The 19,366-nt window shown below is 40.0% G+C and overlaps 1 protein-coding gene and 1 long non-coding RNA gene across 4 annotated transcripts; one reads left to right on the top strand and one right to left on the bottom strand.

Annotated features, from left to right (window-relative positions):
* Nucleotides 1-3,763: 3,763 nt before the first annotated feature.
* On the bottom strand, nt 3,764-9,420 carry LOC121641584. 3 transcript variants are annotated; one of them, XR_006010725.1, is made up of 4 exons: nt 9,410-9,420; nt 5,280-5,402; nt 3,952-4,202; nt 3,764-3,851 (listed from the first exon to the last, which is right to left on the bottom strand). It is a non-coding gene; the product is annotated as an uncharacterized LOC121641584 (long non-coding RNA). The 3 variants fall into 3 exon arrangements; XR_006010724.1 differs by lacking the exon at nt 9,410-9,420 and adding an exon at nt 6,540-6,627; XR_006010726.1 differs by lacking the exons at nt 5,280-5,402; nt 9,410-9,420 and adding an exon at nt 4,410-4,490.
* An 8,087-nt stretch (nt 9,421-17,507) lies between these two features.
* LOC121642126 (transcription factor 7-like) lies at nt 17,508-19,131 on the top strand. Its single transcript, XM_041988620.1, has 6 exons — nt 17,508-17,513; nt 17,621-17,677; nt 18,355-18,505; nt 18,592-18,699; nt 18,823-18,877; nt 19,079-19,131. Exons 2-6 carry the CDS (start codon nt 17,622-17,624, stop codon nt 19,129-19,131), a joined length of 423 nt encoding a protein of 140 aa, XP_041844554.1. The 5' UTR covers nt 17,508-17,513; nt 17,621.
* Nucleotides 19,132-19,366: the final 235 nt, after the last annotated feature.

Raw genomic sequence — 19,366 nt, 5'->3', positions numbered from 1 at the left:
ACACAGAACAGGATACTGACTGCTGTTTCTCTAATGACCACCTGTGGCAGCACCTTGAAAATCTCTACAATGGCTCTTTAAGCAAATCCAAACACAGGAGCTTGAACTATACCATCAATGAAGTGTTGTTTGAAAGTATTATAATCCCCATGAATCGGTAGACGAAGGATTATGAGGCATGTGTTTGCCTCTGGGAACGGTCGGTTTTCTTCATGAAGAAAATGGATTTGCGGCCTTTGAGGAAAACCTACGACAGGCACAGATGATGCTCCGGAGGCAAATTCCAAGATATTTTCAAGGGTGATAGAGCATTCTCCTTCTGCAACAAAATAATTTTGAAGTGTTAACCTGTCCATTGTGGTTCAGAATTCGGTTAATTATGGATATAAATAAAATTACCTTCAATTTCTATTAATAAGTCACGCCAAAAGCAGATGGTGCGGTTTTCCTTTGCTCTTCTGTTGCTTCCCTGTACAGAGAAGTCCACCTTAAACAATGTTACCAAGTCTTTAGCTTGCAGCGGGATGTCCTCATTTACAAAAAGAGGCAGGAACAGAGCTGGGTGCCTTTTCATTTCCTTTAATAACCCAAGGGTTTTGAATCCCTCAATGAACCTAGAAAAACAAAACAAAAAAAATGTGAAATATGTCAGACTGTGTCCATTGTCAACCTAGTCAGTAGACAGTGTAATAAATAAAAGTTATTCCAAAATTGCTCACTGGTTTAGGGCAGCCTGTAGTCTTCCATTTACAAAAAAGTCTGCAGCAGACTGGACGAGTGATTCCTTCTCGTCCAAGCTGGACACATGCCTTAGGGCACCAATCATGCCAAGGCTGTCTGCTGCTTCCAAAATGGCAGAGTTTGCCTCTGTAACTGTCATTGCTTCATGTATCTAGAATTGATTCAGAAAAAAGGAATAATCTAAACAATTTAACCCGTCTGGAAAGAAGACATGTGAGTGACAAGAACGCATGATGGACACAAGCTGGACTGAAGACAGGTGAGTTAGAAGGAAGCATGATGGACACAGGCTGGGCTGAAGACAGGTGAGTGAGAAGGAAGCATGATGGACACAGGCTGGGCTGAAGATAGGTGAGTGAGAAAGAATCATGATGGACACAAGCTGGACTGAAGACAGGTGAGTGAGAAGGAAGCATGGACACAGACTGGACTAAAGACAGGTGAGTGAAATGGAAACAGTCACAAGAGTTTTGTCCTGGGGTAGACATGGTTTAGACCTGGTTTTTATTTGGATTCAGATTTGGATTATACCTGTTTTTTTCTAAACTAGAAATAAGCAAACCAGGTTTAATCCAGATTTGAACCAGTTGAAAACCAGGTCTAAACCATGCCTATCCCAGGACTAAGCCCAGAGCCGAGTGCGTTGGCGAGGAGTTGTCAATGGCCTATGCTCCATGGCGAGCTATAAAATTCAAGTGGTAGTCTTTGAAATCTGTTTGTATCCCAAAGGCCAGAAGGCCAATTGTATTGGCAAAATAAATATAGGACCCTAACCCCATTAAAAATGATACGTGTGATAAACATGCCAGCTATTGTCCACTTACTTTGATCAACTGCTCTCGAAAGGCATGATCCCCAATCTCTTCAATCTTGGTAGGAGGACTTTGTAGTCCACACACTTGATTGTAAAGCCTCTCTGAGAAAAAGTGCGGACCCACTCCCCCGTGGACAGCACACACAGTGAGCATTTTTGCTACTGCCGTGTACAGTTTCGTCTGGAAAGCTAAAAGGAAAAGGACATAGAAAATGCTGAATAATTATCATTTAATGTCTAAAATTTTATGGAATATGTTTTTATTGCCAATTATAGAATCAAGTGTGAAGTTACAAATTATATTTTTAGATCATCAAAGAAAACAAGAGAAACAAATACTACTATCTGTGAAGGCATAGTATACAGGACATACAATTAAGAATGTACTAACCATGTGTATCAAGGCGAAGTTGACGTTTCTTTTCATGGCCTTCAAAAATGGGACACTTATGAATGTCCTTAATCAACAGTCTCATATATTCTCTAGTGGGACCCCCCTCATCAACTGCCCCTTCAGCATTTTCACCCTCATCTATAAAGACGACATCCAGCTTTGCTTCAGGGTTGAAATTTTTTCTATTGAAGGCTCTAAGGCTGCAATCGAAAACACTGTCCCTACAGATGTTAATCTGATTACTGACTTGGGACGAGTCAGCGTCGACGTGGCTGTTCAGCTTCAATAGTATGTTCCCAAGATTATTCCTACCAAAAACACAGATTCATGTAGTATGTTAAAAAAAAACATTTAAGGTGTTATGGAACATTTATGGAATATAATGTTCATACTCCTCAATATCCAGGGGTTCGCTTTGACCAGGCCCTTCGTCAATAATAATGACTGGAGGGGATGGTTCAACTGGGAAAATATCCAGTGGCCCCTCTGTGGTAAGCTGAGCCGGGGAATGTGCAGGGGACTCCTGAATCTCCTGATGTGAGAACAGATAGACATCTGATTACTGTTATGACAAAATACTGTTGAACTTAAAATGCAGTTTAATTTACCTCAGGCTGAGACAGTGATTGTGTAGGGGACTCATGATTTTCCTGGCCTAGAATCTCCTGATTTGAGAACAGACAATCTGATTACTGTTATAACAAAATATTGTTGAAGTAATTTAAAATGCATTAGTTCAATTTACCTTAACTTCATGAAATGACAGCCAAAGAACATACAAGGTGGTTGGTCCTCTTATATGGTCCCGTATTATTCCTGTGCATGTGCTTTTGATGGAGAATTGTGCAGTGGCCTCTTGCACAGTAAAAACCTCACTTGCACTTTCAATTTGACCAACAAAGTCAAACAAAACCTAAAACATTTGAAATGTGTGTCATTACTCTAAACTTATGGTCCAAGGACAGAAGACAAAATTTTAATCAACTGTGTAGTGAGTTTTGGCTGATACTAAAAATGGGGAAATCCTCACATGGATCAGCTCCGACATGTTGAACCTTCGTTGTTTTATGTGCTCATCAGGATATTTAAATTTTAATGGGACACCACCTGTTGGCTCCAACAACAAGGCCATACGCTGGCGCCTCGCCTCAATTGCCTAAAAGGTAATTTCTTTTATTATAAAACATATAGTGAGTCTTTAAATTAACTGAAAGTATAGCTCAGACTAACCTTAAGACGGTTTTTCTCATCTTCCTCAAAAGCCAACCTCCTCCTTCTCTGTAGAAAAAAAAACAAGAAAGATCAGGAAAAATATCTGGACCACACTCACATGAAATTGCCATGTCATATGCTCACAGAAATACACTTACGCTTTCTTGATCAGCAATTAAAGATTGATTGTAGTCTCTGTCCTGTTCTTCTCTTAACCTTCTCCATTCTTGCAAAGCCTAGATTAAAAATGTAGAATTATGGTATATTATGAGGTAGGGGCTCATGAAAGTATCAAGTAATAAGCAAAGTATAAAGTTATAAGTTAGATAACCATGTAAGTGTTAAGTCAGGTACAGAAAAAGATTGCCATGACAGTAAAGATAGTACACACACAAATATAAAATTTTACTCAGCAGAAAAAAAAAACTTTACCTGATCCCGAACTTCCCTTGGGGGACTCACTGTCTCGTCAACAGAGATTGGTTCATCAATAGAGATTGGTTCATCAACACAGACTGGTTCATCAGCAGAGACTGGTTCATCAACACAGACTGGTTCATCAGCAGAGATTGGTTCATCAACACAGACTGGTTCATCAGCAGAGACTGGTTCATCAACACAGACTGGTTCATCAACAGAGACTGGTTCATCAACAGAGACTGGTTCATCGGATGGAGTAGTCTGAGTAATCTATGTGGGGACATGTTGCATTTTTAATTCACATACAAAAAAAATCTAATCACACAGATAATGAAAAGACATAGTTCTCAGAGAGACATCATATCCGTACCTGCAAAATGGGGCCCTGTGGGATGATGTAAAGTCGGCTTTTCCCCACTGATTTCTTTAGTTCTTGTACTGAGGCCACTTTTAGTATTTGTATCTTCCTTCCCTTCCCAGTCCGTGCCAATTGAAACCCCACTAAATTTAAGTTAAATTTTGGATAACTTTGACATATGAAATTATTCAAATCAGATAAACTCCAGTTTAGATCAATTTTTGACTTCACTCTTGTGCAGGGGGACTCATGTGCAGGTTTTCCTAAAAACAAGAGAAAGAATAAATATATATTAATACTAAATTATTAATGGCAAGTGAAAACCAAAGCCAAGTCTCAAGCTTCATTCCACCTGATTTAGGGGTGCTCACACGCCTCAAGCCTAAATATGTAGTGTATGAAACATGACTCAGATGTACAAGAACAAAAAGTGTTATTTTTTGCAGGAGGATGACAACACAGGTAAGTACTAGAGCTTTACAGGACCACACAGATGAGTACTAGGAAGGAGCAGGACAACACAGGTGAGTACTCGGATGAAGCAGGACCACACAGATGAGTACTAGGAAGGAGCAGGACAACACAGGTGAGTACTCGGATGAAGCAGGACCACACAGGTGAGTGCTAGAATGGAGCAGGACAACACAGGTGAGTACTCGGATAAAGCAGGACCACACAGGTGAGTGCTAGAATGGAGCAGGACAACACAGGTGAGTACTCGGATGGAGCAGAACCACACAGGTAAGTACTAGACTAGAGCTTTACAGGACCACATAGATGAGTACTAGGAAGGAGCAGGACCACACAGGTGAGTACTCGGATGAAGCAGGACCACACAGGTGAGTGCTAGAATGGAGCAGCACAACACAGGTGAGTACTCAGATGAAGCAGGACCACACAGGTGAGTGCTAGAATGGAGCAGGACAACACAGGTGAGTACTCGGATGAAGCAGGACCACACAGGTGAGTGCTAGAATAGAGCAGGACAACACAGGTGAGTACTCGGATGAAGCAGGCCCACACAGGTGAGTGCTAAAATAGAGCATGACCACACAGGTGAGTGCTAGGCTGGAACAGGACCACACAGGTGAGTGATAGAATGGACCAGGGCCACACAGTACATAGAGGTTAAAGGTTTTACCGTTGGCGCTTTAAATTCACTGAGTCCTGGAAACACAACAACTGTATCACAACACAATATCACGAGACTAACAATGTAAATGTATTGTAATATAATGTTAGAAAAGACAATGAATATAACTTTTCACTAATGCCTTGGTTTAGATGCTGTAACAACTAACTTTACATCAAATGTGGGTGCACTGTTATATGGTACTTACCAAGCCCATGTTTGGCCATTTGGACCAACTCTGTTGTTGCAGGCAGCACTTCATTATCTGGCCCAGGCAGAAGAAATAGGCTCGTTTTCCATATGACGTGCTGCATGCGACCACCAGAACTTCCTACAAATACAAATACCAATCAGAAAACAATAGAATAAGAATAAAAACATTGTGTGCTAGCAGAGCTTAATATCTGGCTCGAACAACTTGCAAGTAAGGTAAAAAAAAAAAAAAAAAAAACATAAAACAAACGTAAATGTAAAGCAATGATTGCGTATTCAAGGCACATCTTACTCCGAATAATGTACATAATAAGAATAAACTCATACTACCAACTGGAATAGTCCATGTACATATATTTATAAATAGGCTAAAGCGTTCACTGTAGCATTAGCTTTACCCACAGGCTTCATGCTAAGATTAACCATATCCTTTTCTTTAATATAGGCAATTTGGCAACGCAAAAATGTTTGAAATGTCCGCTTAAATTTATTTGATATATTTATTTATTTTTATTTATTTATTTATTTTGGCATAGTAAAAGTAAATAAAACATATTACAGAAAGGAAAAAACAAAAAAAAACAAAGACCGAAAGGGTGTAGGCTGAAGCAAGTAGCTTATAAAATGCCTACCCATTACTAAAACAATGTTACCAATTTGCTATAATTTACTAATTTGACATTGAAAAAAAGAATTACATCATTACCACAATTTCTAATAATTTAATAATTTCTAATAATAATATCAATCGTTTCTTTTTCTTTCTTTTCTTTCTTTGTTTTTTTTTTACCTCGGAACTAGCTTAGTCAAAACATGCTTATATCATGTTAACAGGTACAAATGGAATATTACAATTCCAGCTGTTCATGTAAACACCTTAAACGGAGTATGAGCTTAATCTCATTAAGAGGCTTAATCTGAATATGATGTGCCATGTAAACGCAATCTGTAAATGCGACATGAGTAGGCCCTAAATGTAAAATCTGAGCCTCTGACCATGACCTCTTTCCAGCCATATCACCGTAGCAACACAATAATCTCATTCTTTGCAACAAACAAGTCCAAGACTGTGGAATGCATTACAATGATAAAAACTGACCAACAAGCGTATTGCCATAAAAACGTTTAACCCCATTAATGTGATTACATAATATAGCTGAAAACGAAATAAAAAACATCAAATAACTGCTAACTAGCTGCTGTGTCAAACTCACCTAGCGTTAGCTAGTTAGATAACTAGCCTAATGAATCCTACCTCGAATTAATGCAGGCCTTCGGCGAAAAAGTTGTCTTGTGGACGAAAATAAGCTGTCTTCATTTCTTGACAACTTCTGCCTTGCACGGGCCGCAGCACTAAAAACACGGTCAAAAACAGCACCTTCTATTTCTTGCTGTTGGCCTGACATGCTTGCTTGTCATATGCTTGCTGCTGCTTCAGGTGCTTACCGCCTTTTCGGTCGATTTTATATAGCCCTGTTACGCGGGTATGCTGTAATTACAGATATCTGTTATGTAATTTCGCCTAGTAAGAATTCTGTGCATGGATATCTATAATTTGTTTCTGACTAGGCAAAACAGTTGTTAAAGATATCTCCTCTTGTGGATATCTCTAATAAAAAAATGATTGAAGATATCTGCAACTCAATAACAGATATCTAAAAATACATTATGACTAGTCACAACTACAACTTAAGATATCTTTATTTTAGTTTCGACTAGTCACATGGACAGTTTAAGATATCTATAAAACATTTTTGATAGTTAAAACACACATTTGAATATCTATAAAAGTTATGACAGACATCTTTAATTAAGAGGAGTTTTAGATATCTTTAACTTGAGTAATGACTAGTCAAAATCATATTGTGGATATCTCAAACTACAATTATGGATAGTCATAGTTCTGTTAAGGATATCCATAATTAAAACTGTGGATATCCGTAATTGAATTACAGATATCTCTAATGACGTCACCCATAGAAATGAATGGAGAACGTGATGTCATTTTGACTAGGAGAAATGACGTAGTGGATATCCTTAACGTGAAGTGTGGATAGGAGGAATGCTGTTGTGGATATCTAACATTAAAGTTTATACTAGGAAGAACTAGGTTGCAGATATCTGTATTACATATCCAGATTTTGTATTAAATGTTAAAAAGGCATTGTGTATCTGCTTTGACTAGTCAAAATGACGTTAAAGATATCTTTAATCTCACTTCTGCCTAGTCAAAACTCAGTTATAGATATCTGCTATTTTGTGTAAGATATGTGACGAGTTGAAGGTAAAGTTCATTGTAGATATCTGTAACTGAGCTTTGACTAGTCAAAACGGAACTATAGATATCATAACTGTAAATTGTGACTAGTCTAAACTGAATTAAAGATATCTCTAACTGACATTTTGACTAGTCCAAATGTAACAATGACTAGTCAAAATTACGTTGGTGATATCTTTGTATTTAAGACTGGATAGGCATGTTTAACTATTAAATGTTAAAACGGCTTGCCATAGCTTCTCGGCGTTTTGACCGAGGCCTGGTTCGCGCTCCAGGTGTGTAAATAGGCAGGGGGCGTGAGCGTCGCTGGGAAGTTGCGCATGTCACCAGCACTCGCAACTAACAGCAGATAGTGGGCTTTGTTAAATGGGGTTTTGCTTAAATTCCTTAAATAATATATTTTATTACCACAGATTTAAGTTAGGTTTTTTTTCAATTAATAATATATCAGTAATTATCGAGTGAAGTTAGGTTGAAAGTGAATGTCGATTTAATTACATCTTGAGCGTACGTCACTGTAATGCGCCCACTATATTTTTATCGGTCATTTCCTCTATTAGTAAGATTTATGATTCAACACCCTTAAGATGTATGTTTTTGTCAGTTTAACACATTTACGAATAATGATATGATAATTATAGTAAAATCACATAAATCATGGAAACCTTTTATCAAATAACGTTATTTACAATTCCATTACACGGTTTTTAAACACGAGGCCTGAGGCATATAAATACTTTAGAATTTAAAGGAATAAAATAATAATAATAATAATAGCCTAATAAAATGAACAAATCACTTAAAAAACAACTTTGTTGCTCTGTACACTATGAGACATACATGAATGGCACATGAACAAGCAACAGGGATCAAACAGTAAGAATTGTAAGTTATTTTGAATAAATGTTATACAGCACACATAGTTCAGTGGTTCTGACGACTTTTTGGATTTTAGAATGTTGTATTTTCATATTGCTTAAGTCCCTAAATAAATCCCGTATTTTCTATTAGTTTTATTTAATTTTTAATTATTCTATCAGTGCAAACAAAGGTACAGAACACATATCACACATAAAGTGCCACAAGCATATTTTCAATTGAGTTACTAAAAAATACACAATAAAAAATAAAAGTAACCAGTCTGAAGAGGAACTCAGTCCGTGACGCACCATTTACATTTCTTCCGGTTTGTTGTTAATGTTGTTGTTAATAGCGTCCGTAGCAACCACTGTAGCAACAATCCGAAACGTAGTATTCCTACAATTTCGTTGAAGGATTGCACAGCGAAACGAAAAAACTACTAATTGTGTAAAAAAACCGAATGGATACTATGAAAAAAAAGTGTTCATTTGTCGCTAGAAAAGCTATCAAAACGAGGCTAAAGCCACAATCGATCTTAAAATATAGCATTTTCCAACAAAATTAGAAGGGATGTCCGCCATGTTTTTAGTTCACGCCGGGTAGAAACTCGGCAGTCACGTGACCCAAAGTACGCCCATAAGTGTGTTTCCATTGAGCGGTTCGGTTCGGGTCGGTACGGTCCGGTGCATTATTGAATGGTCCAGCCAGTTCTGGTGAGCGTTTCCACTGCAAGTCGGACTGCCACTGGGTGGCGGTGTTAAGACCAAATGCCTAGTGTGGCGTCATTCTAGCGCGACGACAGCAAACGAGACGCTACTGAACAAACAACAATGGAGGCCATTCAGCAACTTGTTTTTGTTCTGCTTAGCTTGTGGTTCTTTGTACAAACATCACAAGCCACACTGTACGAGAGAAGATTGCGGGCGGCAAAGAGAAACACAGCCGAAAAGAGAAGAAAACTTCTGGTTCGGGTCTTGCGGTGGAACGAGAGATACGCCGTTGTGCGGCAAAGACAAAGACAGAGGCGCCACAGGGTAAGCGACTTCATGCCACGTTATCATGTATGTCATGTAGTTGTACTCATATGTTTACTAACTTGTACAAAACAACCTCTGTACCCGAAAACATATTACATGGGTAGCTTAAATATGAACTGCACTGTAATGTAATGAGTTAGAAACATTTGTCCAGCTCTGTGGCTCAACCAAGTACTGAATAAGCTGTGTGCACTTATGCCCAAGTTGACATTGTTTGATGAAATCGTGATGTTGTATTTAAACAAAATGACGTACAAAAAACTTAAAAAAAAAAAAAATTATATGCACTGCCTCCAGCACTTTATGGCAGCACCTGGGTCCAACTGGACTCACAGCAGTCTGACTACTACTTAATTATGATGTTTCATCTTGTTTGAATTCTTGCTTGTGTTGTTCTTACTCTCAAATGTAAGTTGCTTTGGATAAAAGCGTCTGCTAAATGACTGTAGAGTAGAATAGACTAACAATTCTGCAGTCTTTTGTTTACTTCTTGTGTTTATGAAAACATAACATAAAAATGAGGAAATTAAAAAAAAAAAAAGAAAACATATATCTATGTTAAATCACATATTTCCTTATTTATGTTGCTCCCCTTTATACATGCCTTTTTTGTAAGGAATATTATGTTGTATTACATTGACTTAATAGTGTATTAAGTTGTGTTTCTTTTTCTTTTCTTTTTTTCTTTAGATGCTTCTTCTTTTGTTGAAGCAGCGCCGCTGACCAGTCATTTGGGCTTTCAGCCGGGCCAATGAATGGTGGAATGTGACAGTCCCGGGGTTCACACACATGCAGTGGGTCTGCAATTTCCGAATGTCTGAGGAAACATTTTCATACCTTTGTGCACGGCTACGTCCAGTGATGGAGAAGCAAAACACCAACTTCAGAGCCTGTTTGCCCCTGAGGAAAAGAGTTGCCATTGCACTGTGGAAGCTGGCGACCAACAGTGAATACAGAAGTATCGGTCATCTTTTTGGTGTCAGTAAATCATCAGTGTGTCGGTGTGTGCAGGACTTCTGTAAGGCTGCCTGCACATTGCTAGTTCCTGAAATGATTTGTTTTCCAGACCGGGAAAAGCTTGAAGACATGGCTGAATACTTTGAGAAAAGGTAGGGCCTTCCACAGTGTGTTGGTGCTATTGATGGCTCACACATACCAATAATAGCACCACAAGAATACCACACCGACTACTTCAACAGAAAAGGCTGGCATTCCATCATCCTCCAGGGAGTTGTTGATGGAAAAGGACTATTCTGGAGTGTGAATGCAGGAAAGCCCGGGAGTTTGCATGATGCTTGGGTTCTGCGATTGTCCACACTGTGGGACTTGGTTGGACAGGGAGGCCTGTACCCTGCTTGCACAAAGAATATTGGGGGGGTGGATGTTGGCTACTATGTGTTGGGGGACTCTGCCTACCCTTTACAGAACTGGCTTCTAAAACCATTTCCAGACAATGGCCGCTTGACAGCAGAACAACAAACCTACAACAAAAAAACATCCAGGGCCCGAGTCGTAGTTGAAAATGCATTTGGGAGACTTAAAGGTCGGTGGCGATGTCTTTTAAAGAGGAATGACAGTGACATTGAACTTGTCAAATCCATGGTGCTTACTTGCTGTGCTCTTCACAATCTTTGTGAAAGTCATGGAGAAGACTACCAGCATGATTTGGATATGTCTGCAGAAGAGCCAGTACTTCTGATTGCTCGGGATGCTGAAGAAGAGGGGAGTGAAGTACGCGAGGCTCTGATGCGGCACCTCAACACTTAACATGGCCTCTACAGATTTTGTTAAGTGATTGTTTGCCTTAATAAATTCTGTTACCTTGTTCATTTCCTCGTGTTTTTTTTATTACAGGGTACTTGCTACAGGGCACCAAAATCTTTCTTTAATAACTTATATATTGAAACTGGAGTTAATACACAGAACCTAGACAAAAAACAGATTACATATTTTACTTATTAGAAATAAGAAATGCACAAAAATGTACTAGATAGACCACCTTTATTAAAAACAATAAAATAAAAAAAGCTAAACTAAACTAAAGGTTTTCTGTCGCTATCTCACTGTTGCTTGGGCTGTGGCATGAGGTCACGACTGCCTCCCAGCACTTGAATAAGTTGCCCAAGGACACCAAGGAAGGCCTGGTTGAAGGAAGCTGACTGCTCCATCTGCTGCAGTGTAAGTTCTCTCTCCTGTTGCCTCGCTTCCTGGGCGTCCAGACGCAGTGCCTGAAACTGACGCTCAGAAAGGCTCTCCATTCTCTCTAGCTGCCTTTCATCTGCAGCCCGCATCTCCTCCATGACTGTGTGCACATCCAGCTGCGACCGTCTTCTATCAACTGGAATATGCAAAAGACCAGAATAGTCGGTTTTAAGCAACAGTAAAAAAAAAAACAAAACAAAAAAAAAACTGGGTGATTATACATTAGTTAAGATATGGTCAGACTGCGATGATAGCTTAAAAGATACTTTATAAATCACATGAAGGGTATTTCCTATCACAGCAGCAAGCAGATAAACGGAAAAGAACAGAAAAAATAAGGCAAATCTACACACAAATGCAAATACAAAATATAAAAAGAAAATCAAAACACATTAAGAAAATAAAACAGTAATATATAAAGATTATGTACAGTTACGATTATGGATTTCATAATGCAAATAAAATACAGAGGAAGCCTGTTTACTGCTTAATGTCATTTCTAAGTTTGGAGAAATGCATTATCACAACTTTTATTCAGAACATCATGACTTACCGGTGTGTTGACGCCGGAGTGCAGTGGGTGTCATCTCTGGTTGGGTCGGTGGTGACGCAATTACCGGGGTACTGGGGCAACTTGACGAAGTGGATGGACCCTCGTCCAGAAAGGACGAGACATCGGTGTCAAGTCCCTCCACTAAATCTGAAAATGAAAATATCACGAGTTTGATTCACAAACAACGAGAATAATACATAGGATGTGAACGGTTAGCGATCGTAAATAGCTGTTAGCATCAGGCAGGAAACAACAGAATGCTAAGCTATGCTAGCATTCTAACTACGAGCCTTTCATTTCATCTGAATTTACAAAGAAGTTGTGCGAAGACTGACTGGTTGTTTGCTGTAATTTTCTAACTAGTTAGCATAGCTAAAGCTCATCCAAAGTGGGAAAATTCTTACCATGAGGATCTATTATGGACTCTAGAAGTGCAGTTGCCGAGTCCAGCCCTCCCTCTCTGCCTTTGTTTGCTGGTCTGTGGCCATAAATGTCGTCCATGGCGTCGTACCACCTCCAAGTACTTCGGCTGTTTCCACTACGGCTGTTGTCATCCTTAAGTTTTTTATATTGTCCTTTTAGCTTCTTAAGCTTTACCCGACACTGCTCGGATGTCCTTTCGAATCCCTCGGCAGCCATCCGCTGAGATATCTCTTTGTACACTTTTTCGTTTCTCACTGCTCCATCCAGCTCATTCTGAATCACACTATCGCCAACTATAGCCAGGAAAGTTAGTAGTTCCAGAGCCGACCAGACCTTACTATTACTTGCAGGCATCCTTTTTCTTGTATCTTTCGACCAAACACAACGTGCAACTGAACCACAAACTGAACAGCAGCTTGTTTGTGTTGCGCATGCTTTTGTCGTGGGCAGTGACGTTTTTCTGTCTGCCAATCAACAGATTTCATCGGTGTTGCCAGTACTTCCGCCTTAACCGTACCACATGTACCATTCCTATGGACCTACGACTGAAGAAGGTCCTGAAATGGTGCGGTATGGTTCGGTTGTATGGACCCATTTTATAATGGAAACACACAAAATAGCATACTGGACCGTACCGGCCCGAACCGAACCGCTCAATGGAAACACACAATGAAACGTAACCATGCTACAATTTCAGAGCCCTTTTTGTGAAATGGCTACGTTTTGCCCTGTGGACAAACGTAGGTATTACACGATTTAGAGTGAGACTGGGTTGCGAATGGTAGCAATATTATACTGTGTAATATTTATGCGCCAACTATTGGCCACCCCAATTTCTTTCATGAGGTAAATAAAATACTGGGGGACATGGAGGGGGATATTATCCTTGCAGGAGACTTTAATCAGGTCTGGGACGCCTTTATTGATCGAAGCGTGTTTACCAGCCCATTAGTGCCTAAAGACAGGGCTGCAATCTATATGTTAAGTGAGGATAACGGTCTTGTAGATATCTGGCGGCTAACAAATCCACGCGAAAGAGAGTATACTTTTTTCTCACACTGTCATGAATCCTACTCGAGAATTGCCATGTTCTTGATATCAAACAACATTACTAAACAAGTTGCGTATTGCAAAATTAATGCAATAGCTCTGTCTGACCATGCCGCTATAGAGCTGGGGATCGATATAAATAACAACACAGAGAAGAGAGGGAGATGGAGACTAAACACGTCATGCATGATGAGACATTTACAGCATCTAGAAAAGAAGATCTTTTGTCCTTTTTAGACATAAATACGGGCAGTGTCGACAAAAGGTCGACTGAATGGGAAGCGTCAAAAGCATACATTAGGGGAAAAATCATATGCATCTAAAAAGAAGAAGGAGGATATAGGCAAAATCAAAGAATTAGAGACTCAAATTAGAGTGCGCGAAAGGGAACCGGCACAACATTTTTCGGATCAGTCATATCAGAACATTTGTGAACTCAAATTTGAACTTCAGGAAAAATATAACAAGAAAGTAGAATACACTTTATTTAGGTTGGGGACATCCTTTTATGAAGAAGGGGGAAAAACGGGCAAACTGCTGGCCAGACAATTAAAACAACGGAATTCCAGCAACTTCATCGCAGCCATTAGAAAAGGGTGTACAACAATGACGGCAACCAAAGAAATGAATAAAGTTTTACAACAATATTATGAGGCATTGTACACCTCAGACATAAATCCCAAACAGGAAGAAATGACAGTTTTTTTTTTACCAATTTGAATCTACCTAAATTGACTCCTGAACAGGCGGACCTATTAGGTGGTCCTATGACAGAGACTGAAATTAGGAAATCCATAATCTAGTATGAAAAATGGGAAATTGCCCAGGTTAGACGGGCTTCCCGTTGAGTATTATAAGCAATTTTTGGACATCCTGGTACCAGTGCTAAAGGCGGTATATAATGAAGTGTATACTTTACAGTCCCTACCCCCTACTTTTGGCGAAGCCCTGATATCTGTTCTGCCAAAGAAGAATAAGGACCCTTTGCAACCCTCTAATTACAGACCCATTAGCTTACTCAATGTAGACTGCAAGATTTTAACTAAGATCTTAGCAACTCGCTTAGAGAAAGTATTACCGGTTATCATACACCCAGACCAAGTGGGCTTTATGAAAAATAGATCATGGACAGACAACATGAGCAGATTGATACACCTAATTAGCATTAACAGGGAAAAAAATGGTCCAATGGTCTTTTTGCGGCACTGTCAAATTTTGGGTTTAATAACCACTTTATTACATGGGTTAAAACACTATATAACAGCCCCAGGGCGTCAGTCATAACCAACGGTGTAATATCGCCCTTCTTCAGTCTTAAAAGGGGCACGAGGCAGGGTTGCCCTCTTTCGCCTCTGCTTTTTAACATCTCGCTGGAACCGCTGGCTATTGCTATAAGGGCGAACGCAGACATAAGGGGCGTAGAGGGGGGTGGCAAACAACATAAATTGCTACTGTATGCGGATGACATATTGGTCCTGTTAAAAGACCCAGATTACTCAACACCACATTTAATGGAAACAATACAATCATACTCAAATGTTTCAGGTTACAAAATTAACTGGACGAAATCTGAGGCCATGCCAATCACAGGGTTTTGTAATGGAAATACAATGACAAAATTCGGCTTTAAATGGATTCCTCGGGGAATGAAATATTTAGGAATTTCAATAAGCAGGGAAATAGAAGAAATGCCTGTGTTAAATTTTGAACCGATTCTACAAAAAATAAAGACTAACCTGGACAAGTGGGAAAAGATCAAACTTACACTGTGGGGGAAGGTGAATGTAATTAAAATGGTTGTGTCTCCACAGTTCAATTATACCTTAATGATGCTACCTGTCATTGTTCCCCCAGCAATATTTAGTCAATATGACACATTGATTAAGTGTTTCTGTGGGAAAGGAAAAGACCCAGAATTAAGCTGGCTAAATTATGTGCACCTAGAGACAAGGGAGGTTAGGGGTTACCGGATCCAAGATTATATTATATTTCTTTTGAGATGGCAAAACTAGCTAAACTTTGGATGGGACAGTATGAATTGGATTGGACTATTATTGAAAAATATTTATCCTCCCCCTTCACACCTATTGAGTGCCTCTCTGAGTGCGGGTAGAACTACAAACCCTGTCATGTTACACTCACGGGACGTCTGGACAAAAGTGCACAGGTTGATTGGGTTGTCACAGTGTAAACAGTTGTATTCCTCCCCATGGCAAAACCCTTTAATTAGCATTGGGACAACACCAGTTTACTGGAAGGGCTGGCATAACCATGGTATATGTACGCTGGATAATCTCTATGATGGTGTAGTGTTTATGTCATACAATGAACTGCTGCAGAAATACAACCTGACTGGAAAGGAAAATTTCTAGAAATACCTGCAGATCAGGAACTGTGTCAAGTCACTCAAACAGCAAAATGAAGAAAACCTCATTCTGGATTACTTCGCAAGGCCACCTCATCATCATCGCGCTTCCACTTTTTACAGAACAATCAGCTACGCCATCAGCAGTGACTGTAAAAATTTAAAGGTTTTGTGGGAAAAGGACATTGGGTGCGTGTTCGGCGATGAGGAATGGATGAAAATTGTTTCACAGACTGGAAAATACATAAGGGAATGTAAAGGTAAATTTACACAGTACAAAATTATGCAGAGATATTACTGGACACCAGTGAGACTGAACAGAATGGGTCTTAAAAGTGACTTTATGTGCTGGAAATGTCAAAAGGATGCAGGTACACTGATACATTGTCTGTGGGAATGTCCATTTATAAGACCCCTGTGGTTGATTATTGTACGAATCCTGAGTGATTGGTTGGGTGAAACAGTGCCACTCTGTCCAAGACTCTGTTTGCTTGGTGATAGAGGACGGATGTCTCATATATCAAAAGGGAAGTTTTCCGTTATTATAATTGGGATCTCTGTAGCAGCCAGGGTTATCCTTTAGCACTGAAAAACTCCAAAACCCCCACAAGTTAAGGAATGGGTCAACCTGATGGTTAAAATGGCCTCATATGAGTGTATGCTCTACAAACTAAGTAGCAGGGACAACACTATTGCACCGGTCTGGGGACCATTTTGGTCTTACATTACTATAAGAGCCACCCAACAGGATGACTCCTGAAGGCTCCCTTACTGATAACTGTCTCATGTTTTTGTATCTGGTAGCTACTGTCACACCCCATGTTTGTTTGTTTATTTATTTACTTATTTATTTATGTTCACTTATGTTTTTATATATTTGTCTTATATTTTATACGCGATAGCCCCTCATATGTCAAGGTCAATTTATGTTAAAAGATGTTTAACAGAATGTTTTGTTACTCTGTCATGTAAAAAATGTTAATAAAAAAAAAAAAATCAATAAATCTGTTTTCTAAGAGCTCAGAGGTCAGGTTTAACAAAGTGTTAAATGTAGCAACAGATAAAATTAAATTCAAGTAAATCAACTTGAAACTAAAACAATAATTTAAGAAACAAACTTGTAGAGCATCAAGCCATAAATGAATGAAGTCGGAAAAGTGACAAAAATAACACTAAGGTAAAAAAACATGGTTTATTTAAAAAGATGAATAATTTGAAACGGTTTTGGTGATAAAGAATCATCTAGTAGCTGGTTAGATGAATCCCATCAAACAGGTGAACATGTCTCCCGTTCCCACTCTTTCCTAAAATGGATGAAAGTGTGTATGTGTGTGTGAGCTGGTGGGTGGACGTCACCACAGCAGCTTGTTTCACATCTGTTCTGTGTGTTTGTGTCTACAGGTGAACTCTCTGCCAGTTCTCTGGCTCGTTGATGGTTGAGTGGTCCCTCCTGGATACCTGTAAGTAAAAGACAAATCCTGATCAATGTTTAACATCAGCAGCTGAGCCTCTGTTTGTATGTCCACACCGTCTTCCTGCTGTTAAATGTGTGTGTCTGTCTCTGCAGGATGCCGGTGCACGACCCCCGCCACGCTGCAACCACCCAGAGCGCCTGCTGCTCACAGTAAGTTTTCAATGGATGCTTTCACTCCAGATCTTCTTTTTTTCTCTCCTGATCTGTGCCAGTGGACCAGGTTTCTGCTTTGTTGCCTCAATATTTGTGTCCCATGGAAAGTTAAGGTTCCTGAGATTGGAAGGATGTATACCGGGGCTATTCAATTCGGTCCTACGAGGGCCACAATCCAGCAGGTTTTCCATATATCCCTGTTTCAACACACCTGACTCAAATGAATTAGTCATTGTGCAGAACTTGATTGGCTGTTAGATCCATTAATTTGATGCAGGTGTGTTGAAACAGGGATCTATGGAAAACCTGCTGGATTGCGGCCCTCGTAGGACCGAATTGAATAGCACTGATGTATACCATTCCAGACTAAAATCATAACAACAGATTGATTTTATACGTTTATTTTCGACCAGTCACCAATGCAATTTATCTGGGAAGCCATGCTGTTCCCCAGTAGCAAATGATGCTGTAACAAAAGAGGTCCTGTTACATCAACAAGGGTCCAGTAAAAGTAGTCCAGTAAAATAGTTGGTCCACAACAAGTCTTTTATCCATAAAAACTCACTGTAAGCGAAACCTGAAGGATTTTAAGGTGTACTTTTTTCCTTTTTGTGAGTCAAAATGTAAACACGAGTCCTCCTCTGACTGGTTTTTATTCTGTTTTGTGGCTGCAGGAAGAGGAAGCGAGATGACCACAGCGAGCCGCCATACGTTAAGAAGCCACCCAACGCCTTCATGCTCTTTCTGAAGGAGCAGAGGGTGAGTGTGGTGGCTGAACTTGGCCACACCGGGAGCGCGGCGGTGAACACCATCTTGGGGGAGAGAGTAAGTAAACTTGATCTGCTAAGCATCCTGTGTTGATGCTGGTTTCTGATCTGAGAGGCTGACAGTACTTTGTGGTCTGTCCACAGTGGAAGTCCTTGTCCACCGAGCAGCAGGCCAAGTACTACCAGGAGGCCGACGCAGCGAGGCGCCGCCATGAGCAGCAGCACCCCCAGTGGTCCAGCAGGGACAACTACGTACGTACGCTGTGCTCAGACATGATCACCTCACTGCACTGATGCTGATGAAACTGTGACAGCAAAGAGTTTCTATCAGCCGGTATCAGAGGAAAAATCAAATGTCTCTTTTTCACTTTTTAGGGCCAGAAGAGGAAGAGGAGGCGTCAGGGGAGCACAGCTCCCAGCAGCTCTGGAGGTAACACAAGACTTCACAGCATGTGTCCCATAGGTCCAAAGGTCCCAGATTGTTAAAACGTTATTGTTGAACAACAGAGACACACGTTGAAGAAATCAGCTGATTGAAACTTTAAGATGAAGATCACAGTCAGGGTTAGAATTAAAATCTTTCTTGAAGTTGTCTCAGAAGGCTGATGGTGTTTTTGTATTTGTGTTGCAGCTTCCTCTTCTCAGCCTGAGGGAGGGTCTGCCGCACCTGCCTCTGATGTCTGAGGTAAGCCCCGCCTCCTGGTGGATCCTGCTAGGTCCTCCACTACTTCACCACCCCGAGCCCAGACACAGTTCACCCATTCAGCATTATGCTGATTTTTGGCCCTTAAATCCTTAAAGATAGCCAGTCAGTTAGTTCCTCTGAATGGCAGGAACCTTGGAGTCATTCTTGACCAGGATTAGTTCTTTAGTTCTCACATCAAACACGTCTCTAGAGCAGCTATCTTTCATTTAGCAT

This window comes from Melanotaenia boesemani, chromosome 6 (genome assembly GCF_017639745.1).
Source record: "Melanotaenia boesemani isolate fMelBoe1 chromosome 6, fMelBoe1.pri, whole genome shotgun sequence".
NCBI classification, from domain to species: domain Eukaryota; kingdom Metazoa; phylum Chordata; class Actinopteri; order Atheriniformes; family Melanotaeniidae; genus Melanotaenia; species Melanotaenia boesemani.
This window is presented reverse-complemented; position numbering and strand designations above follow the sequence as displayed.

Coding starts and splice junctions, on each gene's coding strand:
- LOC121642126 (XM_041988620.1), top strand. CDS start 17,622: ATGCCGGTGCACGACCCCCGCCACGCTGCAACCACCCAGAGCGCCTGC. Junction 17,678..18,354: donor CAGAGCGCCTGCTGCTCACA/GTAAGTTTTCAA, acceptor TTGTGGCTGCAG/GAAGAGGAAGCGAGATGACC. Junction 18,878..19,078: donor AGCTCCCAGCAGCTCTGGAG/GTAACACAAGAC, acceptor TTTGTGTTGCAG/CTTCCTCTTCTCAGCCTGAG.